This window comes from Papio anubis, chromosome 1 (assembly GCF_008728515.1).
Source record: "Papio anubis isolate 15944 chromosome 1, Panubis1.0, whole genome shotgun sequence".
Taxonomy (NCBI): domain Eukaryota; kingdom Metazoa; phylum Chordata; class Mammalia; order Primates; family Cercopithecidae; genus Papio; species Papio anubis.
Genome location: NC_044976.1, coordinates 812,827 through 840,238, shown reverse-complemented (window position 1 = coordinate 840,238; position 27,412 = coordinate 812,827). Strand labels below are relative to the sequence as shown.

The 27,412-nt window shown below is 53.4% G+C and overlaps 1 protein-coding gene across 15 annotated transcripts in view; it reads left to right on the top strand.

Annotated features, from left to right (window-relative positions):
- Positions 1-26,935, top strand: part of NADK (NAD kinase) — a 30,780-nt gene extending 3,845 nt beyond the window's left edge. For 3 of the 15 annotated variants that reach the window (XM_031663604.1, XM_031663610.1, XM_031663605.1), the window contains exons 2-13: positions 5,054-5,154; positions 11,721-11,939; positions 15,331-15,414; positions 20,525-20,654; positions 21,234-21,342; positions 21,502-21,587; positions 22,370-22,472; positions 23,465-23,619; positions 23,780-23,879; positions 23,955-24,139; positions 24,500-24,582; positions 25,079-26,935. In XM_031663604.1, coding sequence (XP_031519464.1) covers positions 11,761-11,939; positions 15,331-15,414; positions 20,525-20,654; positions 21,234-21,342; positions 21,502-21,587; positions 22,370-22,472; positions 23,465-23,619; positions 23,780-23,879; positions 23,955-24,139; positions 24,500-24,582; positions 25,079-25,262 — 1,398 coding nt within the window. In that variant the 5' untranslated portion in view covers positions 5,054-5,154; positions 11,721-11,760 and the 3' untranslated portion in view covers positions 25,263-26,935. Of the gene's footprint in view, positions 1-5,053; positions 5,155-7,079; positions 7,125-11,720; positions 11,940-15,330; positions 15,415-20,524; positions 20,655-21,233; positions 21,343-21,501; positions 21,588-22,369; positions 22,473-23,464; positions 23,620-23,779; positions 23,880-23,954; positions 24,140-24,499; positions 24,583-25,078 lie in introns of those variants that run through there. The other 12 variants (XM_031663603.1, XM_031663613.1, XM_031663609.1 and 9 more) reach the window with 8 other exon arrangements.
- Positions 26,936-27,412: the final 477 nt, after the last annotated feature.

Here is a 27,412-nt window from a genome sequence, read left to right as displayed (position 1 = left end):
GCAGTTCTTGTGGAGTGGAGGCGGTGAGCAAATAGGGGGAAAGTGGCGCTTGTGATGAAAACAGAAAACAATAGTTCATTGTATTGAGCTTCCCACTTGAGGAAATGTAGGTCTCACTTGGAGAATTAAGAGGCAGGTGGATGTTTGTGGCAGTTGACGGCCCTGCATCTGGATTACCTCCAGTCTGCAGGTGTGTTAGGATAACAGCAAGAGGGATCGTTGAGCACACAAGCCCAGCACCTGCGGGGAGGCCGTGTCCTGGCAGGAAGGTGCAGGGCCTTCTCCAGCAGCTCCACTTTCTAGTCCATATATACCTGTTGACAGTCACCGCCCGGCTTCAACCGTTCTGGAGAAGCGGATGTCAGTAATGCTTTAGCTCGTAACCCCAGGATTTCATTTCTACTCTCTGTGCTGGTGGCTTATCATTTGCAGTCTTTCCTGGCCCACAGTTGGAAAGGTTCAGGCATGGGAATGGGGAAGTGAATAAAATGTGTGTTCTTCAGACAGATGGTGAGAAGTGTTCAGAGAAAAGGCGAAATAGAGCCAGGTGGGATGTGAGGATGCCACGCAAACTTTGTGCAACTGGAGAGGTGGGGTGGTGCCTGGCCTCACCATTCAGAACTGCACAGACCCCTGTTTTCTTCATCTCCTAAGTGGGTGGAGCCACATCTAAAGAAAGCCCCCTTCAGACCTGTAATCTGCTTAGGTTTAATGAGGTCACAGGGTCAAGCCCTGTGGTCACATGGCTGTAGCATTTTCCAGAAAGTCTTTCTCAATTTATATACTGCCAGTGTGCGTGCCAGCACTGGGCATTATTTACTGGGGGGAGATGAGATGGGTAATTTAGTGGGCAGTAAGTTTTTTCCAACTCAGGGTTAACTGAGGTTGAGTGTTTCCGCATTTCTGTTACTAAATAAATTTTCCTTTTTCATTTAGTGTTTCAACAAATATTGATTGAGTTCTTACATGGGAACGAACTCATGCATATTATGTTTGTATTTGTGTGTGTGTGACTTTTGTTCATGTTCTTTGCACATTTATTTGTTGGCATCTTAATGTTTTCCTTGCCGCTTTGTATAAGTTCGTTATGAATATTTTCTTATTGTGCTCTAGTACTGTTTTCTAATAAAACTTCCTAATACAGAGGTTTTTTTTTTTTTTTTTTTTTTTTTTTTTCTGAGGTGGGGTCTCACTCTGTCACCCAGGCTGGAGGGCAGTGGCATGATCTCGGCTCACTGCATCCTCTGCCACCTTAGTTCAAGCGATTCTCCTGACTCAGCCTCCTGAGTAGCTGGGATTATAGGTGCCTGCCACCGCGCCCAGCTAATTTTTTTGTATTTTTAGTAGAGACGGGGTTTCACCATCTTGGCCAGGCTGTTGTTGAACTCCTGACCTCATGATCTGCCCTCCTCGGCCTCCCAAAGTCCTGGGATCACAGTCGTGAGCCACCGTGCCCGCCCTACAAAGGTTTTTTAAAATTAGATTCATGCTATGAGGAATTTGAATGCATTTTGGTGCAGCTAGCATCATGTGTCCTTTTAAAACAATTAACATCTCAAACAAACGAATTAAATGTCAGTCCTGATTCGCTGTTGTCAAAAAATACACTGGTGGTTGGGCCCAGTGGCTCACGCCTATAATCCCAGCACTTTGGGAGGCCAAGGCAGGTGGATCATCTGAGGTCGGGAGTTTGAGACCAGCCTGACCAACATGGAGAAACCCCTCCATGTTGAAGAATTAAGAGGCAGGTCTCCACTAAAAAATACAAAATTAGCTGGGAGTGGTGGCGCGCGCCTGTAGTCCCAGCTACTCGGGAGGCTGAGGCAGGAGAACCTGGGAGGCAGAGTTTGCGGTGAGCCGAGATCACACCACTGCACTCCAGCCTGGACAACATCAGTGAAGCTCCATCTCAAAAAAAAAAAAAACAAAAAAAAAACACTGGTTATGGTATTGGAGATGCCTATTAAATATGTGTGTGTGTGTGTATATATATGTGCGTATTGTTTAAGATAATTGTTTAAAGTTTTAGTATTATTTTATAAATTATCTTACTGCTTAGTCATCAAATTGATCTTCGCGAATAAATATGAACAGAGCTTCTCGGCTGGGTGCAGTGGCTTATGCCTGTAATCCCAATGCTTTGGGAGGTCAGTGCAGCAGGGTCACCAGAGCCCAGGAGTTCAAGATCAGCCCGTTTGATGTAACAAGACCCTGTCTCTACAAAAATTTTAAAAATTAGCCAGACGTAGTGGCACATGCCTGTGGTCTTAGCCACATGGGAGGATCCCTTGAGCCTGGGAGATTGAGGCTGCAGTAAGCTGTAATTGCACCACTACACTCCAAGACCCTGCCTCTCAGTCTCAGTCTCTCTCTCTCTCTCTCTGTCTCTCTCTCACACACACACACACACACACACGCACAAAGTAGAGCTTCTAGGTAATGTAGCAGTAATAAGAATACATGTTTTTTTTTAACATTTTGTAATTTTGAATGGTTTATTTTTTATTAATATTTTTGTATATTAAACAAAACATCTTGCTGTGTTGCCCAGGCTGGTCTCCAACTCCTGACTTCAAGTGATTCCCCTGCTTCGGCCTCTGAAAGTGCTGGGATTACAGATGTGAACCACTGTGCCTGACCTTTATTAACTGTTTATTTTGAAGTAATCTGCTTGGTGCAGTGGCTCACGCCTGTAATCCCAGCACTTTGGGAGGCCGAGGTGGGCGAATCACCTGAGGTCGGGAGTTCGAGACCAGTCCAGCCAATGTGGTGAAACCCCATCTCTACTTAAAATACAAAAATTAGCCAGCTGTGGTGGCAGACGCCTAAAATCCCAGCTACACGGGAGGCTGAGGCATGAGAAGTGCTTGAACCCTGGAGGCGGAGGTTGCCAGTGAGCTGAGATCGCGCCACTGCACTCCAACCTGGGGGACGAGATTTCGTCTGGGGGAAAAAAAGAAAAATAATCATAGACTAGTTCATGGGAAGTTGTAAAAATAGTACAGAGAGACACCTGTGCCCTTCACCAGCTCCCTCTCTGTTAACATCTTTTTTTTTTTTTTGAGACGGAGTTTGGTTCTTGTTGCCCAGGCTGGAGTGCAATGGCATGATCTGATCTCGGCTCGCCGCAACCTCCACCTCCCAAGTTCAAGTGATTCTCCTGCCTCAGCCTCCCAAGTAGCTGGGATTACGGGGGCCCGCCACCAAGCCAGGCTAATTTTTTGTATTTTTAGTAGAGATGGGTTTCTGCATGTTGGTCAGGCTGGTCTCAAACTCACAACCTCAGGTGATCATCCTGCCTCAGCCTCCCAAAGTGCTGGGATTACAGGCCTGAGCCACCATGCTGGCCCTTGTGTTAACATCTTACACCTCCATACACCTCCATAGTACAATATTAAAACCAGGGAATTGAAATACTGCTAACTGAACTGTAGACCTTATTCAGGTTTCCCCAGTTTTACATGTGTGTATATGTGTGTGGCTCTATGCAGTGTTACCTCATAAATTAATTATATAACCACCACCACTAGCAAGACCCAGAACTGGTCTTGAACTCCAGAACTCAAGCGATCCTCCTGCCTTGGCCTCCCAAAGTGCTGGGATTACAGGCATGAGCCACCACACCCAGCTGTATTTTAATTTTCTTAACAGTGTTTTGGCTAGGCACAGTGGCTCACGCCTGTAATCCAAGCTCTCGCCTGTAATCCAAGCACTTTAGGATGCTGAGGCGGAGAGATTGCTTGAACCCAGGAGTTCGAGGTCAGCCTGGGCAGCATGGCAAAACTTCATCTCTACAAAAAAATACAAAAATTAGTCAGGCATGGTGGCACATGCTTGTAGTCCCAGGTAGTCAGGAGGCTGAGGTGGGAGGATTGAGCCCAGTAGGTAGAGGCTCCAGTGAGCCATGATTGCACCCCTGTTCTCCAGCCTGGAGACAGAGTAAGACCCTGCCTAAAACAGAAAAAAAACCAAAGATCAGTGTTCCATTAAGTATAAAAGATTTTAAACACCACTAAGACTTTTTCCAGCTGGGTGCAGTCGCTCACGCCTGTAATCCCAACACTTTGGAAGGCCAAGGTGGGAGGATCACTTGAGCCCAGGAGTTCGAAACCAGCCTGTACAACATAAGGAGACCCCATCTCCACCCCCCCCCCCAAAAAAAAAACCAAAAAAAATAAGCTAGGTGTGGTGGTGCAGGCCTGTAATCCCAGCTACTTGGGAGGCTGAAGTGAGAGGATTGCTTGAGCCTGGGAGGTTGAGGCTGCAGTGAGCTGAGATCACACCACTGTACTCCAGCCTGGGCAACAGTGGGAGATCCTGTCTCACAAAAAAAAAAAAAAGAAAAAAGCCAGGCATGGTGGCGGACGCCTGTAATCCCAGAACTTTGGAAGGCCGAGGTGGGCAGATCACAGGGTCGGGAGTTAACCCCGTCTCTACTGAAAAATACAAAGCATAAGCCAGGCATGGTGGCGGACGCCTGTAATCCCAGCTACTCGGGAGGCTGAGGCTGGAGAATCACCTGAACCCAGGAGGCGGAGGTTGCATTGAGCCGAGATTATGCCTTTGCACTCCAGCCCGGGCAATAGTGTGAGACTCTGTCTCCAAAAAAAAAGAAAAAGAAAAATAATTCCAATGCTTTCTTCTAAAAAGTTTTGTAGTTTTAGTCCTCACATTTAGGTCTATAATCCATTTTGAGTTAATATTTGTATTTAGTATGAGGAAATGGTTGGGCTTCATTCTTTTAGACATGGCTGTCCAGTTGCTGAGAACTATTGGGTGAAAAGATTATCCTCCCCCATGTTGAATCACCTCAGCACCTGTTAAAAATCCATTGACTGCATGTGTGTGGGGGTCTGTGGCGTCTGCCTCTGGGCTGGCTGTCCTGTTTCCTTGATGTGTATGTCCGTTTTGACACTACCACGCTGTCGGGTTCCCATAGTTTTTCAACAAGTCATGAACTTAGCCGTCCATGTTTGTTCTTGTTCAGTTTTTTTAGCTGGTCTAGATACTTTACATTTTTATGTGAATTTGATCAGCTTGTCCTTTCCTTTAGAAATCCTGCTTGGATTTTGATGGTTCTGTTTGGATAACATTTGCAGATCAATTTGATGAGATCTAAGATCTTAATATTGAGTCCTCCAATCCATGAACGTGGTATGTCTCTCCATTTATTTAGATTTCCTTTGATCTCTGTCAGCAGTATATTGTAGTTTTCAGTATGCAGTTCTTACATGTCTTTTGTCAAATATATCCCTACATATTTTATATTTTTAATGATATTATAAATCATTTATTTTTTTAAAGACGAAATTTCACTCTTGTTACCAGGGCTGCAGTGCAATCGCAGCTCACTGCAACCTCCACCTCTCAGGTTCAAGTGATTCTCCTGCCCCAGCCTCCCAGATAGCTGGGATTACAGGTGTGTGCCACCATGCCTACCTAATTTTTTTTTTTTTTTTTGAGACGGAGTCTCGCTGTCACCCAGACTGGAGTGCAGTGGCACGATCTCAGCTCACTGCAAACTCTGCCTCCTGGGTTCACGCCATTCTCCTGCCTCAACCTCCCGAGTAGCTGGGACCACAGGTACCGCCACCATGCCCGGCTAATTTTTTGTGGTTTTGGTAGAGACGGGGTTTCACCATGTTAGCCAGGATGGTCTCGATCTCCTGACCTCGTGATCCGCCTGCCTCGGCCTCCCAAAGTGCTGGGATTACAGGCGTGAGCCACTGCGCCTGGCCTAATTTTTTATATTTAGTAGAGATGAGGTTTCACCATGTTGGTTAGGCTAATGACAAACTCCTGACCTCAGATGATCCACCCACTTCGGCCTCCCAAAGTGTTGGGATTACAGGCGTGAGTCACTGCACCCGGCCATAAATTATAGTGTTATTATTATTTTTTTTTTTGAAAGAGAGTCTTGCTCTGTCATCCAGGCTGAGGTGCAGTTGTGGGTTCTCTGCTCACTGCAACCTCCACCTCCCGGGTTCACGCCATTCTCCTGCCTCAGTCTCCCAAGTAACTGGGACTACAGGCACCCGCCACCAAGCCTGGCTAAATTTTTGTATTTTTAGTAGACACAGAGTTTCACCATGTTAGCCAGGATGGTCTCAATTTCCTGTTGTCTGTTGCTAGTATATAGAAATACAATTGATTTTTGTGTATTGAAATTGCCTCCTGAAACCTTGCTAATAAACTCACTTATTTATGTTTTTCTACATAGAAATGTCATGTCATCTGCAAGTACAACTTCACTTGTTCCTTTTCTTACTTTGTTTAACAGACCTACTTTCTATGCCAAACCTTTTCTGTCACTGTACCTTTTACTTTTTTCTTATGTTATTGCACTGGCTGTGGCCTCTAGTATAGTCCTGAATAGGAGTAGTTATACCAGATGTGTTTTTGTAGGTTCTGGTTTTCATTGAATTTTTCATAGTTTTTTTTTTTTTTTTTAATTGAGGCAGAGTCTCACTCTGTCACCCAGGCTGGAGTGAGTGGTGCAATCTCAGCTCACTGCACCCTCTGCCTCGCGGGTTCAAGCAATTCTCCTGTTCTCTTACCTCAGCCTCCTGCATAGCTGGAATTAAGGTGCCTACCACCACTCCGGGCTAATTTTTTTGTTTCTGTTTTTGTTTTTGTTTTTTTGAGTGCTGGGATTACAGGCAAGAGCCACCGTTCCCGGCCATTTTTTTGTATTTCTGGTCTTAATCTCCTGACCTCAAATGATCCACCCACCTCGGCCTCCCAAAGTGCTGGGATTACAGGTGTGAACCACCATGTCTGGCCGAATTTTTTAAGTATTTGGATGAAACACTGGTATGTCTTTTTTTTTTTTTTAGACAGAGTCTCGTGCTGTCGCCCAGGCTGGAGTGCAGTGGCACAATCTCAGCTAACTGCAAGCTCCACCTCCTGGGTTCACGCCATTCTCCTACCTCAGCCTCCCAAGTAGCTGGGACTACAGGCGCCTGCAACCACTCGTGGCTAATTTTTTGTATTTTTAGTAGAGACGGAGTTTCACCGTGTTAGCTAGGATGGTCTCGATCTCCTGACCTCGTGATCCGCCCGCCTCGGCCTCCCAAAAGTGCTGGGATTACAGGCGTGAGCCACGGCGCCCGACCTAAACACTGGTATGTCTTTTTTTCTTTCTTCTTTTTCTTTTTTATTTTCCCATTTGAGATGGAGTCTTGCTCTGTCGCCCAGGCTAGAGTGCAGTGGCACGATCTCAGCTCACTGCAACCTGCGTCTCCCAACTTCAAGGAATTCTCATGCCTCACCCTCTCCAGCAGCTGGAATTATAGGCACGCGCCGCTACACCCAGCTAATTTTTTTTTTTTTTTTCTTTTTTTGAGACAGAGTCTTGCTCTGTCTCCAGGCTGGTGCAATCATGGCTAACTGCAACTTCTGCCTCCTGGGTTCAAGCAATTCTCCTGCCTTAGCCTCCCGAGTAGCTGGGATTTACAGGCGCCTGCCACTGCGCCCAGCTACCTTTGTATTTTTAGTAGAGACAGGGTTTCGCCTTGTTGGCCAGGCTGATCACAAACACCTGACCTCAGGTGATCCACCCACCTCGGCCTCCCAAAGTGCTGGGATTACCAGCTTGAACCATTGCACCCAGCCTGTATTTTTTTTTTTTTTTTTGAGATGGAGTTTGCTCTGTCACCCAGACTGGAGTGCAGTGGCATGATCTTGGCTCACTGCAAGCTCTGCCTCCCGGGTTCACACCATTCTCCTGCCTCAGCCTCTCTAGTAGCTGGGACTATAGGCACCTGCCACCATGCCCAGGAAATTTTTTTTAGTAGAGACGGGGTTTCACCGTGTAGCCAGGATGGTCTTGATCTCCTGACCTCATGATCTGCCCACCTCGGCCTCCCAAAGTGCTGGGATTACAGGCGTGAGCCACCGTGCCCAGCCCAGCCTGTACTTTTAGTAGAGACAGGGTTTTTCATCATGTTGGCCAGGCTGGTCTTGAACTCCTGGCCTGAAGTTATCCGCCCACCTTGGCCTCCCTAAGTGCTGGGATTACAGGCGTGAGCCACCACACCCAGCCTGGTATGTCTTAAGCTGGGAAGATACTGACCCACTGGAGCAGTGCTGTCAATTCTCGCTAAACATTGGAATCCTCCAGGGAGCTCTTTAAAGTGCCAGTGCCTGGGCTGTGCCTTCAGGTTCTCATCCTTCAGCCTAGAGGGCACGTAGGAATTGGTTTTGTTGGAAACTCTAAGGTGATTGTAAAACGCAGCCAGAGTGATAACCAGCTTTTTGGGTATTCAGAGAACCCCTTGACTTTGACCTTAGCATAGGGCCCACAGTCTTGTCCATCTGAACTTTCCTTCTGCCCACCTTGCCATCATCTCACATATTTTAGTTGTTTTATTTAGGCTACTGTAACAAAGCACCACAGGCATGGGGCAGGGGGCGCAGAAACAACAGAAATGTTTGTTCTCACAGCTTTGGAGGCCGAGTGTCCAAGGTCGGGGTCCCAGATAATTTGGTTCATTGTGAGAACTCTCTTTCTCACTGTAATGGCCATCTTCTCTGGCTTTACTTTTGTGTCCAGTGAGTGTGGGAACAGAGGTGTGGAGAGAACTCTTCCGATGTTTTGTTTTCTTTTTGTTTTGTTTTGTTTTGTATTTGAGACAGGGTCTCTATTGCCTAGGCTGGAGTGCAGCAGCACAATCACAGTTCACTGCAACCTCAAACTCCTGGTCTCAAGTGATCCTCTTGCCTTGGCCTCCAAGTACCTGGGACTACAGGCATGCACCACTCTGTCCAACTCTTTTTGTTGTTGGGTTTTTTTTTTTTTGTAGAAGCAGAATCTTGCTATGTTGCCCAGGCTGTTCCTGAACTCCTGGCCTCAAGTGATCCTCTTACCTCAGCCTCCCAAAGCCCTGGGATTACAGGAGTGAGCCACCATGCCTACCCTGGTGTCTCTTCTTACAATGATGCTGATTCTATCTGATCAGACCCCACACTTATGACCTCATTTTTTCTTTTTTTTTTTTTTGAGATGGAGTTTCGCTCTTGTGGCACAGGTTGGAGTGCAATGGCACAATCTCAGCTCACTGCAAGCTCTGCCTCCTGGGTTCAAGCATTTTTCCTGCCTCAGCCTCCCAAGTAGCTGGGATTACAGCATCTGCTACCACTCCCAGCTAATTTTTGTATTTTTTAGAGACGGAGTTTCACCATGTTGGTCAGGCTGGTCTCGAACTACTGACCTCATATGATCTGCCCGCCTCAGTCTCCCACAGTGTTAGGATTACAGGTGTGAGCCACCGTGCCCAGCTGACCTCATTTAACTCCTTTCTTAGAGGCCCACCTCCATATTCAGCCACACTGGAAGTTAGGGCTTCAATGTAGGAATTTGGGGGATTGCTGGGTGCAGTGGTTCACACCTGTAATCCAAGCACTTTGGGAGGCCAAGGCAGGAGGATCACCTGAGCCCAGGAGTTTGAGACCAGTCTAGGCAACACAGAGAGATCCTGTCTCTACAAAATAAAAATAACAAATAAATTAGGGCAGGATACATTCAGTCCATAATGCCACATTTATCCTTTTTAATGCCAGAATCTACCTTGTCCTGAGTTTATTAAGATTTATCTTCTTTAATGAGAAGGTATATTTGGCTTTATTTTATGTGTTTAGCCTCTATTGAGTGATTTTTTATTGTTTCCATGCATGGCCCCTCTTCTGTTCTTCTGAAGCTTGTTTTATTCTATTTCTAGCTTTATTGAATTGAGTGCTCAGTTCATGACTTCCCAGGGGTTGTGACCTAGCTTTGATGGGATTGAACCGACCCTGGCTGCTGTGTATGTTGCTCTGACCTTCTGGATGTTCCAGGTGTTGGGTCCGATCTTCACTTTGATCCCTGAGTTGCTTAAGACAAAGTTCAGAAACTTCCAAGTGGTTGAGGGCTTTTCTTTGTTTCTACTTTTATCTCTTCCCGGTTTTATTGTATTGTGGTCAGAAGATGAGGTTCCAGGCTAGGCGTGATTGCTTACGCCTGTACGGGAGTCTGAGGCGGACAGAGCATTTGAGGTCGAGAGTTCTAGACCAGCCTGGCCAACATGGTGAAACCCCGTCTCTACTAAAAATAGAAAAAAATTGGCTGGATGTGGTGGCACATGCCTATAGTCCCAGCTGCTAGGGAGGCTGAAATAGGAAAATCACTTGAACCCGGGAAGCAGAGGTTGTAGTGAGCTGCGATCACGCCATTGCACTCCAGTGTGGGTGACAGAGTGAGACTATGTCTCAAAAAAAAAAAAGATGAGGTTCTAGGCCAGGCATGGTGGCTCATGCCTATAACCCTAGCACTGTGTTGGGAGGCTGAGGTGGGAGGATCACTTGAGGCCAGGAGTTGAAGACCAGCCTGGGCAACATTAGCAAGACTCTGTCTCTACCAAAGGAAGAAAAATTAGTGGACGTGGTGCTGTAGTCTTGTAGTCCCAGCTACTTGGGAGGCTGAGGTGGGATCCTGTCTCAAAAAAACAAAGAAAGAAAGAAGGAAAAAGATGAGGTTTTCTGTCCTCACTAGTTTTCTTTGAGGCTTAATATTGGTCAGTTTGGTAAATATTTCATTGGTGCTGAATGTACAATGCAGGGCGTGGAGTTCACAGTATATCTGCTGGTTCCATTTTGTCAGCTTTTCTGGACTAGGGTATTTGAAATTGTACACTTCCTCTCTCTTATTAATGTGCTGTATTGTTTCCAAGAAAGCTTTTTTTTTTTTTTTTTTGAGGCGGAGTTTCTTTCACTCTTGTTGCCCAGGCTGGAGTGTAATGGCACAATCTCAGCTCACCACAACCTCTACCTCCCGGATTCAAGCAATTCTCCTGCCTCAACCTCCCAAGTAGCTGGGATTACAGGCATGTGCAACGACGCCCAGCTAATTTTGTAATTTTAGTAGAGACAGAATTTCTCCATGTTGGTCAGGCTGGTCTCGAACTCCCGACCTCAGGTGATCCGCCCGCCTCAGCCTCCCAAAATGCTGAGATTACAGGCGTGAGCCACCGCACCCGGCCAGCATCTTTCTTTTCTAGAGACAGGGTCTCTCTCATGGGTCACCATGCCTGGCTCATGTTTTTTTGGTAGAGAAGAGTTCTGTGTTGCCCAGAGTGGTCTTCAACCCCTGGCCTCAACTGACCCTCTCTCCCCAGCCTCCCAAAGTGCTGGGCTTACAGGCATGAGCCACCACACCTGGCCACACAGTGTGACTTTCTATTTTGTTCTTTTAAAAAACAATTATTTTTGTTAATGTTATTTTACAAAACAATTTTTGAGACGAAGTTTCGCTGTAGTCACCCAGGCTGGATTGATCTCGGCTCACTGCAGCCGCCACCTCCCGAGTTCAAGCGATTCTCCTGCCTCAGCCTACTGAGTAGCTAGGACTATAGGCGTTCAGCTAATTTTTGTATTTTTAGTGGAGATGGGTTTTCACCATATTGGTCAGGCTATGCTGGTTTCGAACTCATGGTCTCAAGTGATCTGCCTGCCTCCATCTCCCAAAGTGCTGGGATTACAGGCCTGAGCCACGGCGCCCAGCCAAAAACCTGGAGTAGTTCTTAAATATCTTTGGGATAGAAACAGTCTATTTTCAAAGTACTTTGGTAAATTGGACTTCAGCCATTTTTTCCCCTTGATGAAATGGAACATATGTATGTGTAAGTTATTATTGTTTCATACATATTTATTTACTTTATTTACATTATTTATTTTATTAAATTAAGGCATCAGTGTTTTTCTGACCGAAGTTCTCATTTCCTGACGATGGAAATGGAACAAGAAAAAATGACCATGAATAAGGAATTGAGCTCAGACGCGGCTGCGTACTGCTGCTCGGCCTGCCACGGCGACGAGACCTGGAGTTACAACCACCCCATCCGGGGCCGGGCCAAGTCTCGCAGCCTGTCTGCCTCGCCTGCCCTGGGAAGCACCAAGGAGTTCAGGTACAACCAGGGAGGATGGTTCCTCTTGTTTTTCTCGTCTGATTTCATAATATTCTTTCTTAAAACGATTACAAAGAATTCTCCTGAGTAGTCTGTGTCGATGCATCCGGAAGGTGGAGCTGGGTCCTTGCCCAGGTGAAGCTGTGCCCTTGACGGGGGAGCCTGGCCCGTGGACACCTGCCTGGCACACGTTCCCAGATGCCAGCACAGGCACAGGGCGCCACCGTGTTTCTTTGTCTGTCTGTATCAGCACAGAACCATCCAACTGGCACCCATGCTGACCCTTGATGTTAGACTGAAGCGAACTTGGAGGGGAAACTTTTCTTTTTGAGATGGAGTCTCGCTCTGTCCCCCAAGCTGCAGTGCAGTGGTATGATCTTGGCTCACTGCAGCCTCCACCTCCCGGGTTCAAGTGATTCTCCTGCCTCATCCTCCTGGGTAGCTGGGATTACAGGTACCTGCCATCATCCCTGGCTAATTTTTGTATTTTTGTAGAGACAGAGTTTCACCATGTTGGCCGGGCTGGTCTTGAACTCCTGACCTCAGGTGATCTGCCCGCCTCGGCCTCCCAAAGTGTTGGGATTACAGATGTGAGCCACTGCGCCTGGCCTGGAAACATTTGCTCCACATAAGTCACTGGGGTGTGAGGGGACATCCCTCTTGGCTCTGCTCGTTTTGAGAGGCGAAGGCTGGGGGGCTCTGCCTGGTGATGCAGGGCTGGTGGAGGCAGAGTCGTGAGTGTGGCCTTGGGCGGGCCCAGCCCTCTCCCATGTTGGGCAAGTGTCTCCCTCCTGTGCCCAGAGTGCCCACAGTGCTCACCCTTGCACAGTGCTGCTTGAGCAACAGCGCCCCGGGCTTCACATGACGGTGGCCGCACAAGTGCAGCTGCAATGGTGCCTGGGGACGTTGTTCTGGTCTGGTGACAGTAAATGTGGTGAGTTTTAGGTGGAAGCTTGCCAGAGCCACGCTGCCTAACAGAAGGATCACGCCTATCAAATGCGAGGGGGGCTTTTTGGTGAAAGAGAGTCTTAGAAAGCACGTTGTCTCACTCGGTGAGATGGGAGAGCCCGCAGCGTCTCTCACTTGGTGGCAGCAACGGGGAAACAGGCTGCTCCCACGTTTTCTGTCTACAGAGTCACTGCCTGAGCCGGGAGGCTGCGAGGGCTGGTGGCTGCCTTCGCCCCACAGGCACTGCGTCACCAAGATGCCTCTTGTCAGTGGGTCGTTGTCCTGTACCTCCAGGCCACCCAGCGCAGTGACTGCGTGAACAGAATTGCTTTGGTCTTTTTTTTTTTCCCTGTGGGTTCTTTGGCATAACGCACCATTTCTGTTTCATTCTGAACCTGATGACAGCAGCCCTGGGTCAGAGGTCGCCTCCGTAGTGGGTGACAGGCACCTTTAGGGTGAGGTGGGGGAGGAGATGGCGAATACGCCCAAGCACAGCCTGTCTTTGGGAAGCAAACATTAAATCCCAACACCCACTTCGAGAAACATTGTTTTCCACAATAATCTTTTAATTTCCTAAGTAAGTAAAGTTCTTATTTTGTAATGTACTTTTTTTTTTTTTTTTGAGGTGGAGTCTTGCTCTGTCGCCCAGGCTGGAGTGCAGTGGTGTAATCTTGGCTCACTGCAACCTCTGCCTCTTGGGTTCAAGTGATCCTCCTGCCTCAGCCTCCCAAAGTGCTGGGATTACAGGCATGAACCACCACGCCCGGCTAATTTTTTGTATTTTTAGTAGAGACGGGGTTTCACCGTGTTAGCCAGGATGGTCTCGATCTCCTGACCTTGTGATCCACCCGTCTCGGCCTCCCAAAGTGCTGGGATTACAGGCGTGAGCCACCGCGCCCGGCCTGTACTTTACAATTTCTTTTCTTTTCTTTTTTTTTTTTTTGAGATGGAGTCTTGCTTATCGTCCAGGCTGGAGTACAGTGGCGTGATCTCGGCTCACTGCAAGCTCTGCCTCCTGGGTTCACGCCATTCTTCTGTCTCAGCCTCCGAAGTAGCTGGGACTACAGGCACCCGCCACCACACCCGGCTAATTTTTTTTTGTATTTTTAGCAGAGACGGGGTTTCACCGTGTTACCCAGGATGGTCTCGATCTCCTGACCTCGTGATCAGCCCGCCTCAGCCTCCCAAAGTGCTGGGATTACAGGCGTGAGCCACTGCGCCCGGCCTGTACTTTACAATTTTTAAAAGGCCAAGGTAAACAAGTCCATGACCACTGATGGCCACGCCTGTGTCTGCTGTGGAACAGCCCTCGTGGCACAACGGCTCTTCAGGGGTTGTCTGACCCTGTGAGGCAGCGGAAAGCCGTGCTTCTGCGGTGGGACTTGAGGATTTTGTTGGGCCGTTGCTTGGCCGGCTGTGTGCGAGTTTTCTGGGTGTGTGATGGGACTGGGAGGCTCCTGGGCACCCAGGACAAGGGCAGCCTCAGCGCTGGACCCTGATGAGAGCAGGGGTCCTGACAGCATTCTCCCCAGGACATACGCAGCTGCCACAGCCCCTGGCTGGGTGATTTGACTGTGACCTGGTCATGTTTAAATCACTAGAAAAGTTGTTGATCCATTCATCCAGGGTCATTCATTCATTTATGTATTTAGACACAGAGTTTCACTCTTTTCACCCAGGCTGGAGTGCAGTGGCTCGATCTCGGCTCTCTGCAACCACCACCTCCTGGGTTCAAGCAGTTCTCCTGCCTCAGCCTCCTGAGTAGCTCAGACTGCAGGCATGCACCACCACGCCCAGCTAATTTTTCTTTTTTTAGTAGGGATGGGGGTTTCACCATGTTGGCCAGTCTGCTCTCAAACTCCTGACCTCACGTGATCCGCCCGCCTTGGCCTCCCAGAGTGCTAAGATTACAGGTGTGAGCCACCGTGCCCGGCCTCCCAGAGTGCTAAGATTACAGGTGTGAGCCACCGTGCCCGGCCTCCCAGAGTGCTAAGATTACAGGTGTGAGCCACCATGCCTGGCTGTTGACATGAATCCAGAGTGAACATTTTTGCTAGAATTTTAATCTAGACGATTTAGAGATGTTGTCTAAGGTTTTGAGTTCCAAATGCAGATCTAGAGAGGGGTCCTGGGGAGACACTGAGGAATTCTGATCTCAGGCTGGCCCTGGCCCTGGCCCTGTCATTTTCCTTGTTTGGGCTGCAGCTCTCCCCGACTTGGGTCGTGATCTGAGGGGTGCATGGCCATGCGTGCTCCTCACAGGTGCCGCTCCAGTGCAGCCATGGACCTGGGCAGAACCTTCCAAGGGCTGTTGTGTGGCTGCTGGGCAGATGGGGTTGGCATCTTTCAAATTGCATGTATGCCTTAGCGTGTAACTTCCTCTGTATCTGTGTATGTCACTGCATGTCTGGTTTCAGGCTCTGACACTGCCCTCTCCCCACAGGAGGACACGCTCTCTCCATGGGCCATGCCCGGTGACCACTTTTGGACCAAAGGCCTGCGTGCTGCAGAACCCCCAGACCATCATGTGAGTGCTGGGGGCCATAGGTCGGGGGGAGTCCTTGGGATGTGTGTGGAGTTGTGGGATCGCTGTGTGGAGGAAGATTCTAGCACTTCACCTGAGAAGTACATGTTTTAGTTTAGGTCATTTAAACAAAAAGAAAAAAGCGACATGGGCGTCTTCCCTGAACCCCCTGAGTGCAGGCGTCCGAGCGGGGGTTCCCTAGCCGTGGCTTCTCCAGGGGCTTTGAGAAAGGGGATGGCAGGCAAGCCGGGGTCATGGGCGGCAGACACCAGGCAGCCTGGAGACCGGGTCACAGCCCGTGGGCGCAGTGGTGTCCACATGAGATACTCAGGGCAGCCTGGAGACCGGGTCACAGCCCATGGGCGCGGTGGTGTCCACATGGGATACTCAGGGCAGCCTGGAGACCAGGTCACAGCCCGTGGGCGCAGTGGTGTCCACGTGAGATACTCAGGGCAGCCTGGAGACTGGGTCACAGCCCGTGGGCACAGTGGTGTCCACATGAGATACTCAGGGCAGCCTGGAGACTGGGTCACAGCCCATGGGCGCGGCGTCCATATGAGATACTCAGGGCTGCTTTTTTGTTTCTTTTTTTTTTTTTTTTTTTTTTTTGAGACGGAGTCTGGCTCTGTCACCCAGGCTGGAGTGCAGTGGCCGGATCTCAGCTCACTGCAAGCTCCGCCTCCCAGGTTCACGCCATTCTCCGGCCTCAGCCTCCCGAGTAGCTGGGACTACAGGCACCCGCCACCTCGCCCGGCTAGTTTTTTCTATTTCTTAATAGAGACGGGGTTTCACCGTGTTAGCCAGGATGGTCTCGATCTCCTGACCTCATGATCCGCCCGTCTCGGCCTCCCAAAGTGCTGGGATTACAGGCTTGAGCCACCGCGCCCGGCCTGCTTTTTTGTTTCTAAGAGAGAGTTCTGGGGTGGGTTGCGTTTGCTGTTTGATGGTTCAGTCTGTCAACACATTCTGCCTGGAGGCCCATCATAGTGTCTTATGGGAAAAACGCAACAGTGATAGATCTGATATCTGGGCTTTATGTGTAAAGAATTATAATCCGGGCTGGGCACGGTGGCTCACACCTGCAGTCCCAGTACTGTGGGATCCCAAAGCAGGCAGATCTTGGGCCCAGGAGTTTGAGACCAGCCCGGGCAACATGGTGAAAGCCCATCCCTACAAAAAATACAAAAATTGGCCAGGCGCGGTGGCTCACACCTGTAATTCCAGCACTTTGGGAGGCCAAGGTGGGCGGATGACGAGGTCAGGAGTTCAAGACCAGCCTGACCAATATGGTGAAACCCCATCTCTACTAAAAATACAAAAATTAGCCAAGCGTGGTGGCACGCACCTGTAATTCCAGCTGCTTGGGAGGCTGAGACAGATAACTGCTTGAACCCGGGAGGCAGAGGTTGCAGTGAGCTGAAGATCGCACCATTGCACTCCAGCCTGGGTGACGGAGCAAGACTCAGACTCAAAAAAAGAAAAATACAAAAAGTAGCAGGCATGGTTGCACACACCTGTAGTCCAGTTGCTGAGGAGGCTGGGGTGGGAGGATCACCTGAGCCTGGGAGGTTGAGGTTGCAGGGAGCTGTGATTATGCAAAGTGCATTCCAGCCTGGGCAACAGAGCAAGACCGTCTCCAAAGAAAAAAAGTGAGCACCCAGCCAGCTCTGAGAGTTGTATTCTGTACCTGGTAGATGTCGTCATCGCCTCTTCCCCAGAGAAGCCTGTGCTTCTAGGACGGGTGCCTCAGCTCTCCGGCCTCTGTACAGAACGGGCTCTCTTCAGGGCCTCCTCCTTCACGGAGTCGTGCACACGTCACTTTCTGCAGGGGAGAACCATGCGGGAGGGCCTAGTGCTCCACTGCGAGGGCTGCTGGGGGACTGATGACCAGAAAGCGCAACGCGGCCGTGTCATTGCGATTTCTGGGCTACTGGGGGCGGCCGCTGCATGGCCCTTCGCTGACAGGCACCAGTGCAGTGGAGGCTGGGGGCGTACAGTAGGGACAGAGGCCCCAGCCAGCCCTGGGCCGTCACCGAAGGTCAGGTCCAGGCGAGCCATGGGGGGCCATCCGAGGAGCTGCTCTGCAAACTGGGGGCACCGTGGCAGCACGCGCCCCAGGCGGGATGGGGTTGGCCTTGCCGCCTCCGGACGCTGAGGGCAGCCCCTTTAGGATGGAAGTAACTCGCACTCGTGCTTTTGAGGCCCAGCCCTCTCAGTGCCGCCGGTTCCTGGAGTGTCTGTGACCTGTCACCGCTGCCAAATGCCTGAAGCGGGGGACCTGACCCCTGTTTGCATTCCCCCATCCAGTCCATCTTCTGATTCTGTCACTTTGACCCCAAAATATACAAACAGCTCCCCTGCACTATTGCCCGGCTGCCCTCCGCTGTGAGGACTCCTGACCGCTTGCCGTGGCCTCACCATCCCTTCCCTGCACAGCAGCCACGTGTGCGATCCAGGGTGCTCCACTGCCCTCCTGGGCCCGCCGTGGCCCCATCCTGCCGTCCTGTGCTTGCTGTCCCTGGCACCCCGCCGGGCCCCCTCCCCCGCTGCCTGGTGCCCTCCCTGCACTTCCTGGTCCTGGGAGAGCCGCTCCTTCGTCACTCGCATCTCGGCCACTGCCTTCACCAGCCATCAGTCCCTCGGGCCGGGCCGGGTCGCCGGAAGGGTGCATGTTCTGCCTCAGCCCTCAGAGCAGGGTGTACTTGGTGGTCCCCGAGCTGCCCGAGGTCAGACAGCCCAGCAGGAGCGGGAGGCGGTGGGGCTGTGGGGCAGCGTTGAGGGGCACGCAGCTTTCTCGGTCCCCCCATGGGAGCACGCCTCTGTGTCTCTGGGATCCTAACCTCCCGCTTCCCATCCCCGCCATGGAGGGTGGGGCTTCCCAGGCATCTGACCTCACGTCTTCCCTGATAGCCCAGAGCAAGACCCTGTGGGGGGCTGGCGAGGAGGGCACCCGCTTCCTGTTCTGTTGTCCAGGGAACTGGTTGGCATGTGTTGTGGAGGTGCATGAGTGTCCGTGTGTCACAGTGTGTGTGGTCACCCATGTGTGAGACACTCAGTCGGAACTGGCCAGGCTGTGGTGTGCTGGCTTCACGCCACCCCTGCCCTCTCTACAACACCCACAGCCCTGTGTGCCTGCAAGGGCTGGTGTCCTGCTTTGCAGGTGATCCAGGAAGACGGCGAGGCACTGGTTTGTGGTCACACAGAGCGGTGGGTGCCTAGGCCCGTGCACGACGCTGCCGCCAGTGGCTCTGACTGGGCTCAGCTGAACCTCAGGGCTGGAATGGGTGTAGGCCGGGCCACTGGGTCAGTGGTGACCATGGGAAGGAGAGCAGGGGAGTCATGTGCAGGGCGTGGGCTTTGCTGGCTGACCAGGCCAGAGGACTGTGAGCCACCTGCACGCCCTGGGGCCGGAGCCAAGCAGAGTGACGCAGCTGGGAGGGGGCTGGGAGGGAACGCCCTTCCACCTGACTGTGACCTGAGGGCACCTTCCCTGTGGCCCAGCCGGTTCTGCAAGCCTGAGTGGCTGGCGCAGCGCTGGGCAAGGCTGGAGGCTGGGTACTTGGCCAGGTCTGAGGCCACGGGAACAGAGGGCTTGGTCCCGCCCGGCTCAGTTAGGAGCAGGGAGCTGAAGTGTGGCCTCTTTGCTGCTGAACTGAGGACTTTTTTTCAGTAGGGATTAAGCAGGAAGACCATGTGACCAATGAGGAAACTGGGTTTGGTTTTGTTTGATTTTGTTTGATTTTCATAAGTGTAAGAAGCTCTTGACTTAGGTGCTTTTACAACAACTTTAAAGTCGCATCATAATTGCGTTTTGCTTTGAGTTTTGAGTATGCAGAGCTTAGGCTTCTAGTGTGGGCGCACGGTCAGGACCATGCCGATGGGGCAGCCGTGTGTTCGCCAAGCGTGGCCTGGATGCTGTGGACATGCCGGCTGGCTCCCAGCAGGCAGGGGCCGCCTCGCAAGCCACATGTGTGACCCGGGACAGGTGCTGAGCTCACAGGGGATGGTATGAGTGACCCCACGCCTCCCAGTAATACCTGTGCAGGGTGAGTGCTGATGAGCGATGGGCTGAGGTCCATGGCCCTGTGGCTGCCATTGGCGTCTGTGTTGTGGTTCTGGGGGTTGTTAGTGGGACGGTCACACTCCCGGGGAAGTCACTGCTGGGAAGAGGCATGGCAGGCAGCAGCTTTCTCAGTTGGGCAACTTGGAACTAGCTGGCCGGCGCGGTGGTTTAAGAACTCGCCCGTGGGGCTGAGGACAGGTGGTAAGCGCTGACCACGGTGTCCAGCCCCGCTGCGCCCTCCCTTGGCTTCTGGGAACAGGAGCAGGCTCCGTGGTGGGTGTTCTGGTTCTAGGCTGGGATGCTTTCTGTGACTGACGTGGTAATGGGAATCCCACCGGGGCTGGCCCTGCCTGTGGAGAAACACCGGGCACAGTGGTCAGGGTCGGAGCCAGCAAAGCGCAGGCGGCTGTTTCAGGGCTGCCATGGACTTTTAAACCTGTGATTTTTACTGTGAGAGTGAGTGAGGTTAAAGTCCGTTCATGCAGGGATGCAGTGAGCTGTGTGCAGGGCAGGAAGCGGGTCCTTGAGGGGTCCTGGGCTCACGTGGGGCCAGAAACCATGTGCAGGGGATCCTAGGGACGGAATCCCCACATCAGCTGGTTTGGGTTTTTGTGGGGGCCTGAGGAGGGCACCAAGGAAAGAGTGGCCCGGCCATGGGCTTCCGTGGTCATTTCTGCCCCGCCAGCGTCACTGAGGAGCTAGGCAGGCAAGTGGCTGGGGGCTCTGAAGGGCAGCAGCAGTGCATGCGCTTGGGTCAGTGCGGTGCCCGGGCGGGGAGTGTGGGCCTGAGCCTGCGTGTGATGGGCCAAGCAGCTGAGTGGTGGTCATTCAGGACCCTACTGACCCCTGACCCTGTCTCTGTGGCCAGGCCCCTGGCACCAGGTGGCTGGGGGTACCGGTGCGACCCTCGGCCCTGCCCGTGGCCACTGAGCACATTTCCCTGGGAGGTGAAAACACCTTTTTAAAGTTGTTTTTTCTTTTCTAAGTCGTACACCTTTTCCACGAGGTGGAGATCACTGCTGGTGTGAACTCTTTTCTCCTCCCCTAAAGGCACATTCAGGACCCTGCAAGCCAGCGGCTGACGTGGAACAAGTCTCCGAAGAGCGTCCTTGTCATCAAGAAGATGAGAGACGCCAGCCTACTGCAGCCGTTCAAGGAGCTCTGCACGCACCTCATGGAGGCACGCGGGGCGGGGGGGAACGGGGCCTGGGGTGCACACGGAGTTGTGGGGGGGCCTCCGTCCATATCGCTGCCCCGTGAGACCACGGGAACCACCTCAAGTGCTGGGAAATGACTACTTGTCTGGAACTGGGGACCGAGCAGGGATCTGCCCACGTGTCTGGGTTTGTGTGTGCTGCCATGACAAGCACCAGACTGGGTGATCAACAATGGGCCGGATGGGCTCATGGCCCTGGAGGCCGGGAAGTCCAAGATCAAGGGGCTGCATCTGGCGTGGGCCTTCCTGCCGTGTCCTCCCTGCAGAAGAGCAGGCGTGGGGGGCGCGGCACGAAAGAGCTGGGAAACCGAAATAACAGCCTTAGTCAGTCCCTGAGAAGGGAGCCCCTCCGCCCAATCATCTCTTAAAGGTGCTGCTGCTTAATCTGGTGCATTGGTGATGAAGCTTCAGCGTCAGCTTGGGAGGGGCGGGCATGCAGGCCACAGTGCCAGGTCTCTGATTCCAACGCCCGTGAGTCGGGAACCTCCCTGCAGGAGGGTGGGGTCTGCAGGTGGAATGAGCAGGTTGGCACTTTGCTTCCAGGAGAACAACATGATCGTGTATGTGGAAAAGAAAGTGCTGGAAGACCCTGCCATCGCCAGCGATGAAAGCTTTGGGGCAGTGAAGAAGAAATTCTGTACCTTTCGAGAAGGTGGGCTGTCGGCAGCTCTGTCCTTGGTTTCTCCAGCACAGTTCCCTGCCCCAGTGGAAGCTTCTGGCACTGTTGCCCTCATCATTGGTGTCTGCGCACTGTACCACGGAGGGGCCGCCCTGTGACAGCCTCTTCTTGGTTTTGCTTTGTGTTTCCTAGATTATGATGACATTTCCAATCAGATAGACTTCATCATCTGCCTGGGGGGAGACGGGACGCTGCTGTACGCTTCCTCGCTTTTCCAGGTGAAGCGCTGACGTTTCCAGACGCGCACCAGGTTCTAGTCTAGGTGCTGTGTAACGAGGGGCTCACAACCATGGCTTCCATTACTTTTCACCCCGTAGCTTTATGCGAGAGCAGTCATCTAGAGCGGCCAGCACCGACTCCCATGGTGGCATCCTGGTGGGGCGCAATGGTGGGGCTAGGGGCAGTGTGGACACAGTGCTACAGCTGGGGGTGGCCAGAGCGCCTGGGACAGGAGGGAGTGGTGCAGGGCAGCAGGTCCTGGGAGATGACCTTGCGTACTGGCCCATCCCCTCCAGGCCTCCCTCGAGCTCTTCTTCCTGGTTTCTCGGCAGCATGGCTCTCCCCCTGGGCTGTAGGGCCACACTGTGCGGGGACCCTGGCTCTGCCCTTGGCCCGCTGCGTTGGTGACACCCGGAAATGCCCGCAGCCCACCCCGCTCTCCTCCTCATCTCCCCATTAGCACCTGTGGGGCGCGAGGCTGTGACCCCGAGGCCGCCTCCCACCCGCCCCCGCTGGCTCCCCTGCCCTCCACGTCCAGGGGGCTGCTCAGCTCTGCTACCTTTGTTTCTCACCAGCTCCCCACACCCACCTTGGCCCTGGTGGCCCAGCCCACCCTGGCCTGCGACGTCCCCTTCTGCTCGTCCACATGGCCAGTCCCTCTTGCAGAGGGTCAGAGGTGCTGTCCCCACAGAGCTGGGTCCCTCCTGAGGTGCCGGTGCAAAGTTGGGTGGTGTGGGAGTGCACGGCCTGGGCGCTGAATGACCTCTCCGTCGGCTCACAGGGCAGCGTCCCTCCGGTCATGGCCTTCCACCTGGGCTCCCTGGGCTTCCTGACCCCGTTCAGCTTTGAGAACTTTCAGTCCCAAGTTACTCAGGTGATAGAGGGTGAGTTGGAATGTTCTGGAGCCACAAGCAGCTCTGATCCTGGGGCTGTCGTCTCGCTTGGTTGTGGAGGGTTTGTTTTATTTATTGATGCATGGAGCAAACATCGAAAGGTTTCTAGATTCAGGGATTTCTAAATCTTGAGTGGTTCAAACCTTTTTTACTAACACTGAGAAGTTTCAGCAGATCACAGGTTGAAGCTGCCCTGCCTGTTGGGCAGAAGTGAGCTGATTCTCACTCAGAAGGCACAGAAGTGTCCACTGGGTGCGGTGGCTCACACCTGTAATCCCAGCACTGTGGGTGGCCGAGGCGGGCAGATCACGAGGTCAAGAGATGAGACCATCCTGGCCAACACGGTGAAACCCCGTCTCTACTAAAAATACAAAAATTAGCCGGGCGTGGTGATGCACGCCTGTAGTTCCAGCTTCTTGGGAGGCTGAGGTGGGAGAATCACTTGAACCCAGGAGGCAGAGGTTGCAGTGAGCCGAAATCGCACCACTGCACTCCAGCCTGGGTGATGGAGTGAGACTCCGTCAAACAAACAAACAAAAGGCACAGAAGTGTCAACTTGGGAGCAGGGACCAGCGCTGGCCTCCCTGGGCTGGGCCCCGACCCTGCCAGCCTTGCTGACGCGCGCCCTCTGACGCCCTGACTCCCGCTGACGCCCTCTCTGACTCCCGCTGACGCCCTCTGACTCCCTCCAGCGCCCTCCGGCGTTCTGTGACGCCCTCTGGCCAGCTCCCTCCCGGCGTTCTGCTTGGCCCTCTGGCAGCTCTCCCACTGGCGCCCTCTGACTCCCTCCAGCGCCCTCCGACGTTCTGTGACGCCCTCTGACTCCCGCTGACGCCCTCTGACTCCCTCCGACGCCCTCCGACTCCCTCTGACGTCCTCTGACTCCCTCCGACACCCTCCGACTCCCGCTGACGCCCTCTGACTCCCGCTGAAGCCCTCTGACCCGTGCCCTCTGATGCCCTGTGACTCCCACCGGACCTCAGGAAACGCAGCTGTTGTTCTCCGGAGCCGGCTGAAGGTCAGGGTGGTGAAGGAGCTCCGGGGGAAGAAGACAGCGGTGCACAACGGGCTGGGTGAAAATGGCTCACGGGCTGCGGGCCTGGACATGGATGTCGGGAAGCAGGCCATGCAGTACCAGGTGAGTGGAGGTGCCTCAGCCTCGGTGAGGGGCCCGGGGTGGGGGGACTTGGGTCCCAGGGGCGAGGGCCTTCCGCAGAGCCTGGCTAGGTGGGACGGCCGTGTCTGTGAGCTGTGCGGCCCCACCCGCCCTGAGTGTGCAATGCTGTCATCCCCTCCAGGTCCTGAATGAGGTGGTGATTGACAGAGGCCCCTCCTCCTACCTGTCCAACGTGGATGTCTACCTGGACGGACACCTCATCACCACGGTGCAGGGCGATGGTAAGGCCCGCAGCGCTGTCCTGGGGCCCTGAGCGTCCCTTGGGCGGGAGTGACGCCTGCGCCTGTCCCTGTCAGGAGTGATCGTGTCCACCCCGACGGGCAGCACGGCGTATGCGGCCGCGGCCGGGGCCTCCATGATCCACCCCAACGTGCCGGCCATCATGATCACGCCCATCTGCCCCCACTCGCTGTCCTTCCGGCCCATCGTGGTCCCCGCAGGGGTCGAGCTGAAGGTCAGAGCCAACGACGCTCCTTTTCCGGTTTGTGAGTCATTTGACCCCATGCAGCACAAAGCCCGGACCTAGTGCTCAGCTCTGCCGTGCTGGCTCCAGCCTCAGACATGGCCTCACCATCCTAGGGCCGTCCGTGCCCTCAGAGGCAAGCCCTGCCCGAGATCTGTCCACCCAGGTGCCCGGGGCCCTGGTCTGAGGGGCTTCCCGCCATTGTTGGTCTCTGGCGGTGCTGAGCTAGGCCAGTGCCTGTAAGATGCGCACTCCACCGTCCACAACGCAGGGTCAGAGCTGCCCAACCTTCGGCCTCTGGCGAGCACTCGGGGGTGGGTGCCTAGAAGTGTCCTCCCCACAGCTGGGGGCCCACCCCTCTCCCTGCTTGACCCTCAGATCATGCTGTCACCTGAAGCAAGGAACACAGCATGGGTGTCCTTCGATGGACGGAAGAGACAAGAGATCCGCCACGGAGACAGGTGTGGGCTGCAGGCCGGGCTGGGCACTGCCTGCCAACCTCCTCCCTGAGCCAGGCAGCGCCTGCCCTCTTGGGGTTGGCCTGTAGACACAGCTTGTCCCCTAGAGCACCACAGGGCCTGAGTCCCTGGGTCTTAGAGTGTCACAGGGCACCCGTGCCGGCGGCAGCAGGTCACATACGGTGGCACATGCAAGCGTGACCCCAGCAGAGGCCTGAGGGTGTCCCCCCCCCCGGCACAGCTGCCCGCCCTTGCATGAGGGCTGCCCTCCCCCACCTCCTGGGACCTCACCCCTGAGGGCCCTGGGGCAGAGTTTGTCATTTCCCTGCACCGTCCCCTCCAGGACCTGGGGCGGCTCTGTCCCAGCACCCATGGGGCACCCCTCAAGCCTGCCTCAGGGAGGGGCTGCCTGGCCCCTCAGGAAAAGAGTCCCAGCCATTCCCCGGGAGGGAGGGAGGGTTCTTGGCTGGGGCGGGCCTTTCTGGAAGCCCTGGCTCAGGCGGCTGCTCTCCCGCCCCAGCATCAGCATCACTACCTCATGCTACCCGCTCCCCTCCATCTGCGTGCGGGACCCCGTGAGCGACTGGTTTGAGAGCCTCGCGCAGTGCCTGCACTGGAACGTCCGGAAGAAGCAAGCCCACTTCGAGGAGGAGGAGGAGGAGGAGGAGGAGGGGGAGGGCTAGGTCGAGCCCTGTCCAGGCCGGAATCCTTCCGCTGTCTTCTTTTCTGCCCTCCAAGCTCCCTCTGGGGACAGACCAATCTGTGTGTGTCTGTGACCGCCTCTGTCTCAATGGCACGGCCACTTCCTTCCTGTAGCTGGGTCAGAGCCTGGGTCTGCCCTTTGGTCCAGATCAGCTGTTTTTTTTAATATTTTAAGTCTGACTTTTTTTGCTTTTCTAAAGAAGCAGTGAGAAATGGGCTGGGAGTGCTTCTGTCCCACCGACCCCGTGGGGGGTCCCTGGAGCACAGCCTCCAGCCGCCATAATTCCACAGATCAGTCGATTGAAATTCAGAGGGGTCGGAATGACTCGACCTGTCCTTCAATGTTGAAAATAAATGTCTCAGCCAAAAACCTTCCTTGAGCTGCGATGCTTTTCCCCTTGGCCTGCACCTCTTTCCTTAAAACTTCTGCAGGGAAACCCCCGGCGCAGGCGCTGTTGAAAAGTCTGGTCTTGCCGGTGGCTGGCAAGGTGGTTTTGTTCTGCGCAGTTTCTGGGGAGGTTGGATGCGTCCCCTGCTGTCCAGCCCTCCCCGCTCGAGGCCCCACGAGTCTGGGACCCTCAGTGGGAAGGGGGCTGGCATCGCTGGCGACCCACACATTCCTCACGTAGCTTCCGCTCCCAGGAAGGGGGTTTAAATCCTGTATATACTTTTTAGAGATTCTTTTAAAGTTTCTGAAATGCTTATGTGCATCTTTTCTTGTACACACTTTTGTGAAGATTTCGGGGGAAGGGAGCCGTCTGCCATTAAATGTTTACATTTGTGTTCTGCAAGACGCTGTCTTCGGGGACCATTCGGGGACCATTCTGTTCAGTGCGATCCTGGTGGTCCGGGAGATGGGGATTTCCGGGGCTAGTGATCGTGATCCCTTTTATCTTGCAACTGTAATGAGAATCTTTGACACGAACACGGCGAGGGACTCAACACGCTGATTCTCCTCCTGCCTCTACCATGAGTCTCCAGCCTGCAAAGCACTGGCAGCTGTGGTGCATGTGGGTGCTGCTACCCCGGCACGCGCCTCTTCCACGGGCACAGGTGTGTGGAGGCCGTGGTCAGAGCCTGGTGTCCTGGTTACTGCTGCCCGGGCGTCTGTATTTTGAGTAACTGCTCTGAGTTTTGCACATGAAGTTGTCCTCATCTGCTGGAGACTGATAAGAAAAAGGCGGCACAAAACATTCGCCGCCGCCGGTGAGCTTCCCGCAGCCACCCGGCTCCGCCTGGGCACGTTCTCTGAGGCACGTGTCTCCCCCGCTCACCCTCGTCTGGGCACCGCAGCATCGGCAGACTTAAGCGTCCAAAAACCCCGAGTGTGATTCTGGGCAGCGGGCCTGGCTTTAAGTCTGCCGTGACCCTGGGCACAGGGGAGGCCCAGCCGTGGGCTTAGGAGGAGAGAGGGACCAGCACCCAGCGTCAGGGCCGGAAGACAGCAGTGTTCAGAATTCCAGCCACTCATCTGAAGAAAAAAGGTGTGAACTGAGCTCTAAAGCAGCACGAGACGGAAATGATCTAGAAAACTTTGGATTTTTGACGTAAATTTTAATGTTTCATATTAATTTCTTGAAAATTTATTAAATGTCATTGAAAGCCTTATTACGATTTTCAGATCCTTTCAATAAACAAGACTTGTAAAAAAGAAGCTGGGTTAATAACACCTTTCTTCTGACACCTTGTAACCAACATAGAGGGGTTGGGCAGGGTCACCCCCATTAAATCCTGGCCCCGAAATGCCCATCCACCGAGTGTGGGGCCAGCAGGTCGTCCTCCCCAAGGGGCTGTGTGGTGCCCCAGGGGCTGGGAGTGCCGCTGGCTCTTCTGGGCAAGGGGGCACTGCCCTGGCGGGGGGAGGGGTAGACAGAGGGACTCGAAATCGTGGGGTGGTGTTGCCTCGGGCAGGCTGTGTTTCTCCTGGAAGAGCCACTGAGACCAGGGGGAGTTGAGTCCCTGCATCACCGGGGCCAGCAGGGCTGGAAGGGCCCCTCCATCCGGGCTGCCTAACTCAGGGGCAGCCACAAGCCAGGTGAGGACCTGCTGTCCCCTGGGCCCAGCCTGGGCACCGACATCGGCCTCCCTCCCTCCAGTGATGTGGTCCTCCCCGCAACCCCCCAACACCGCA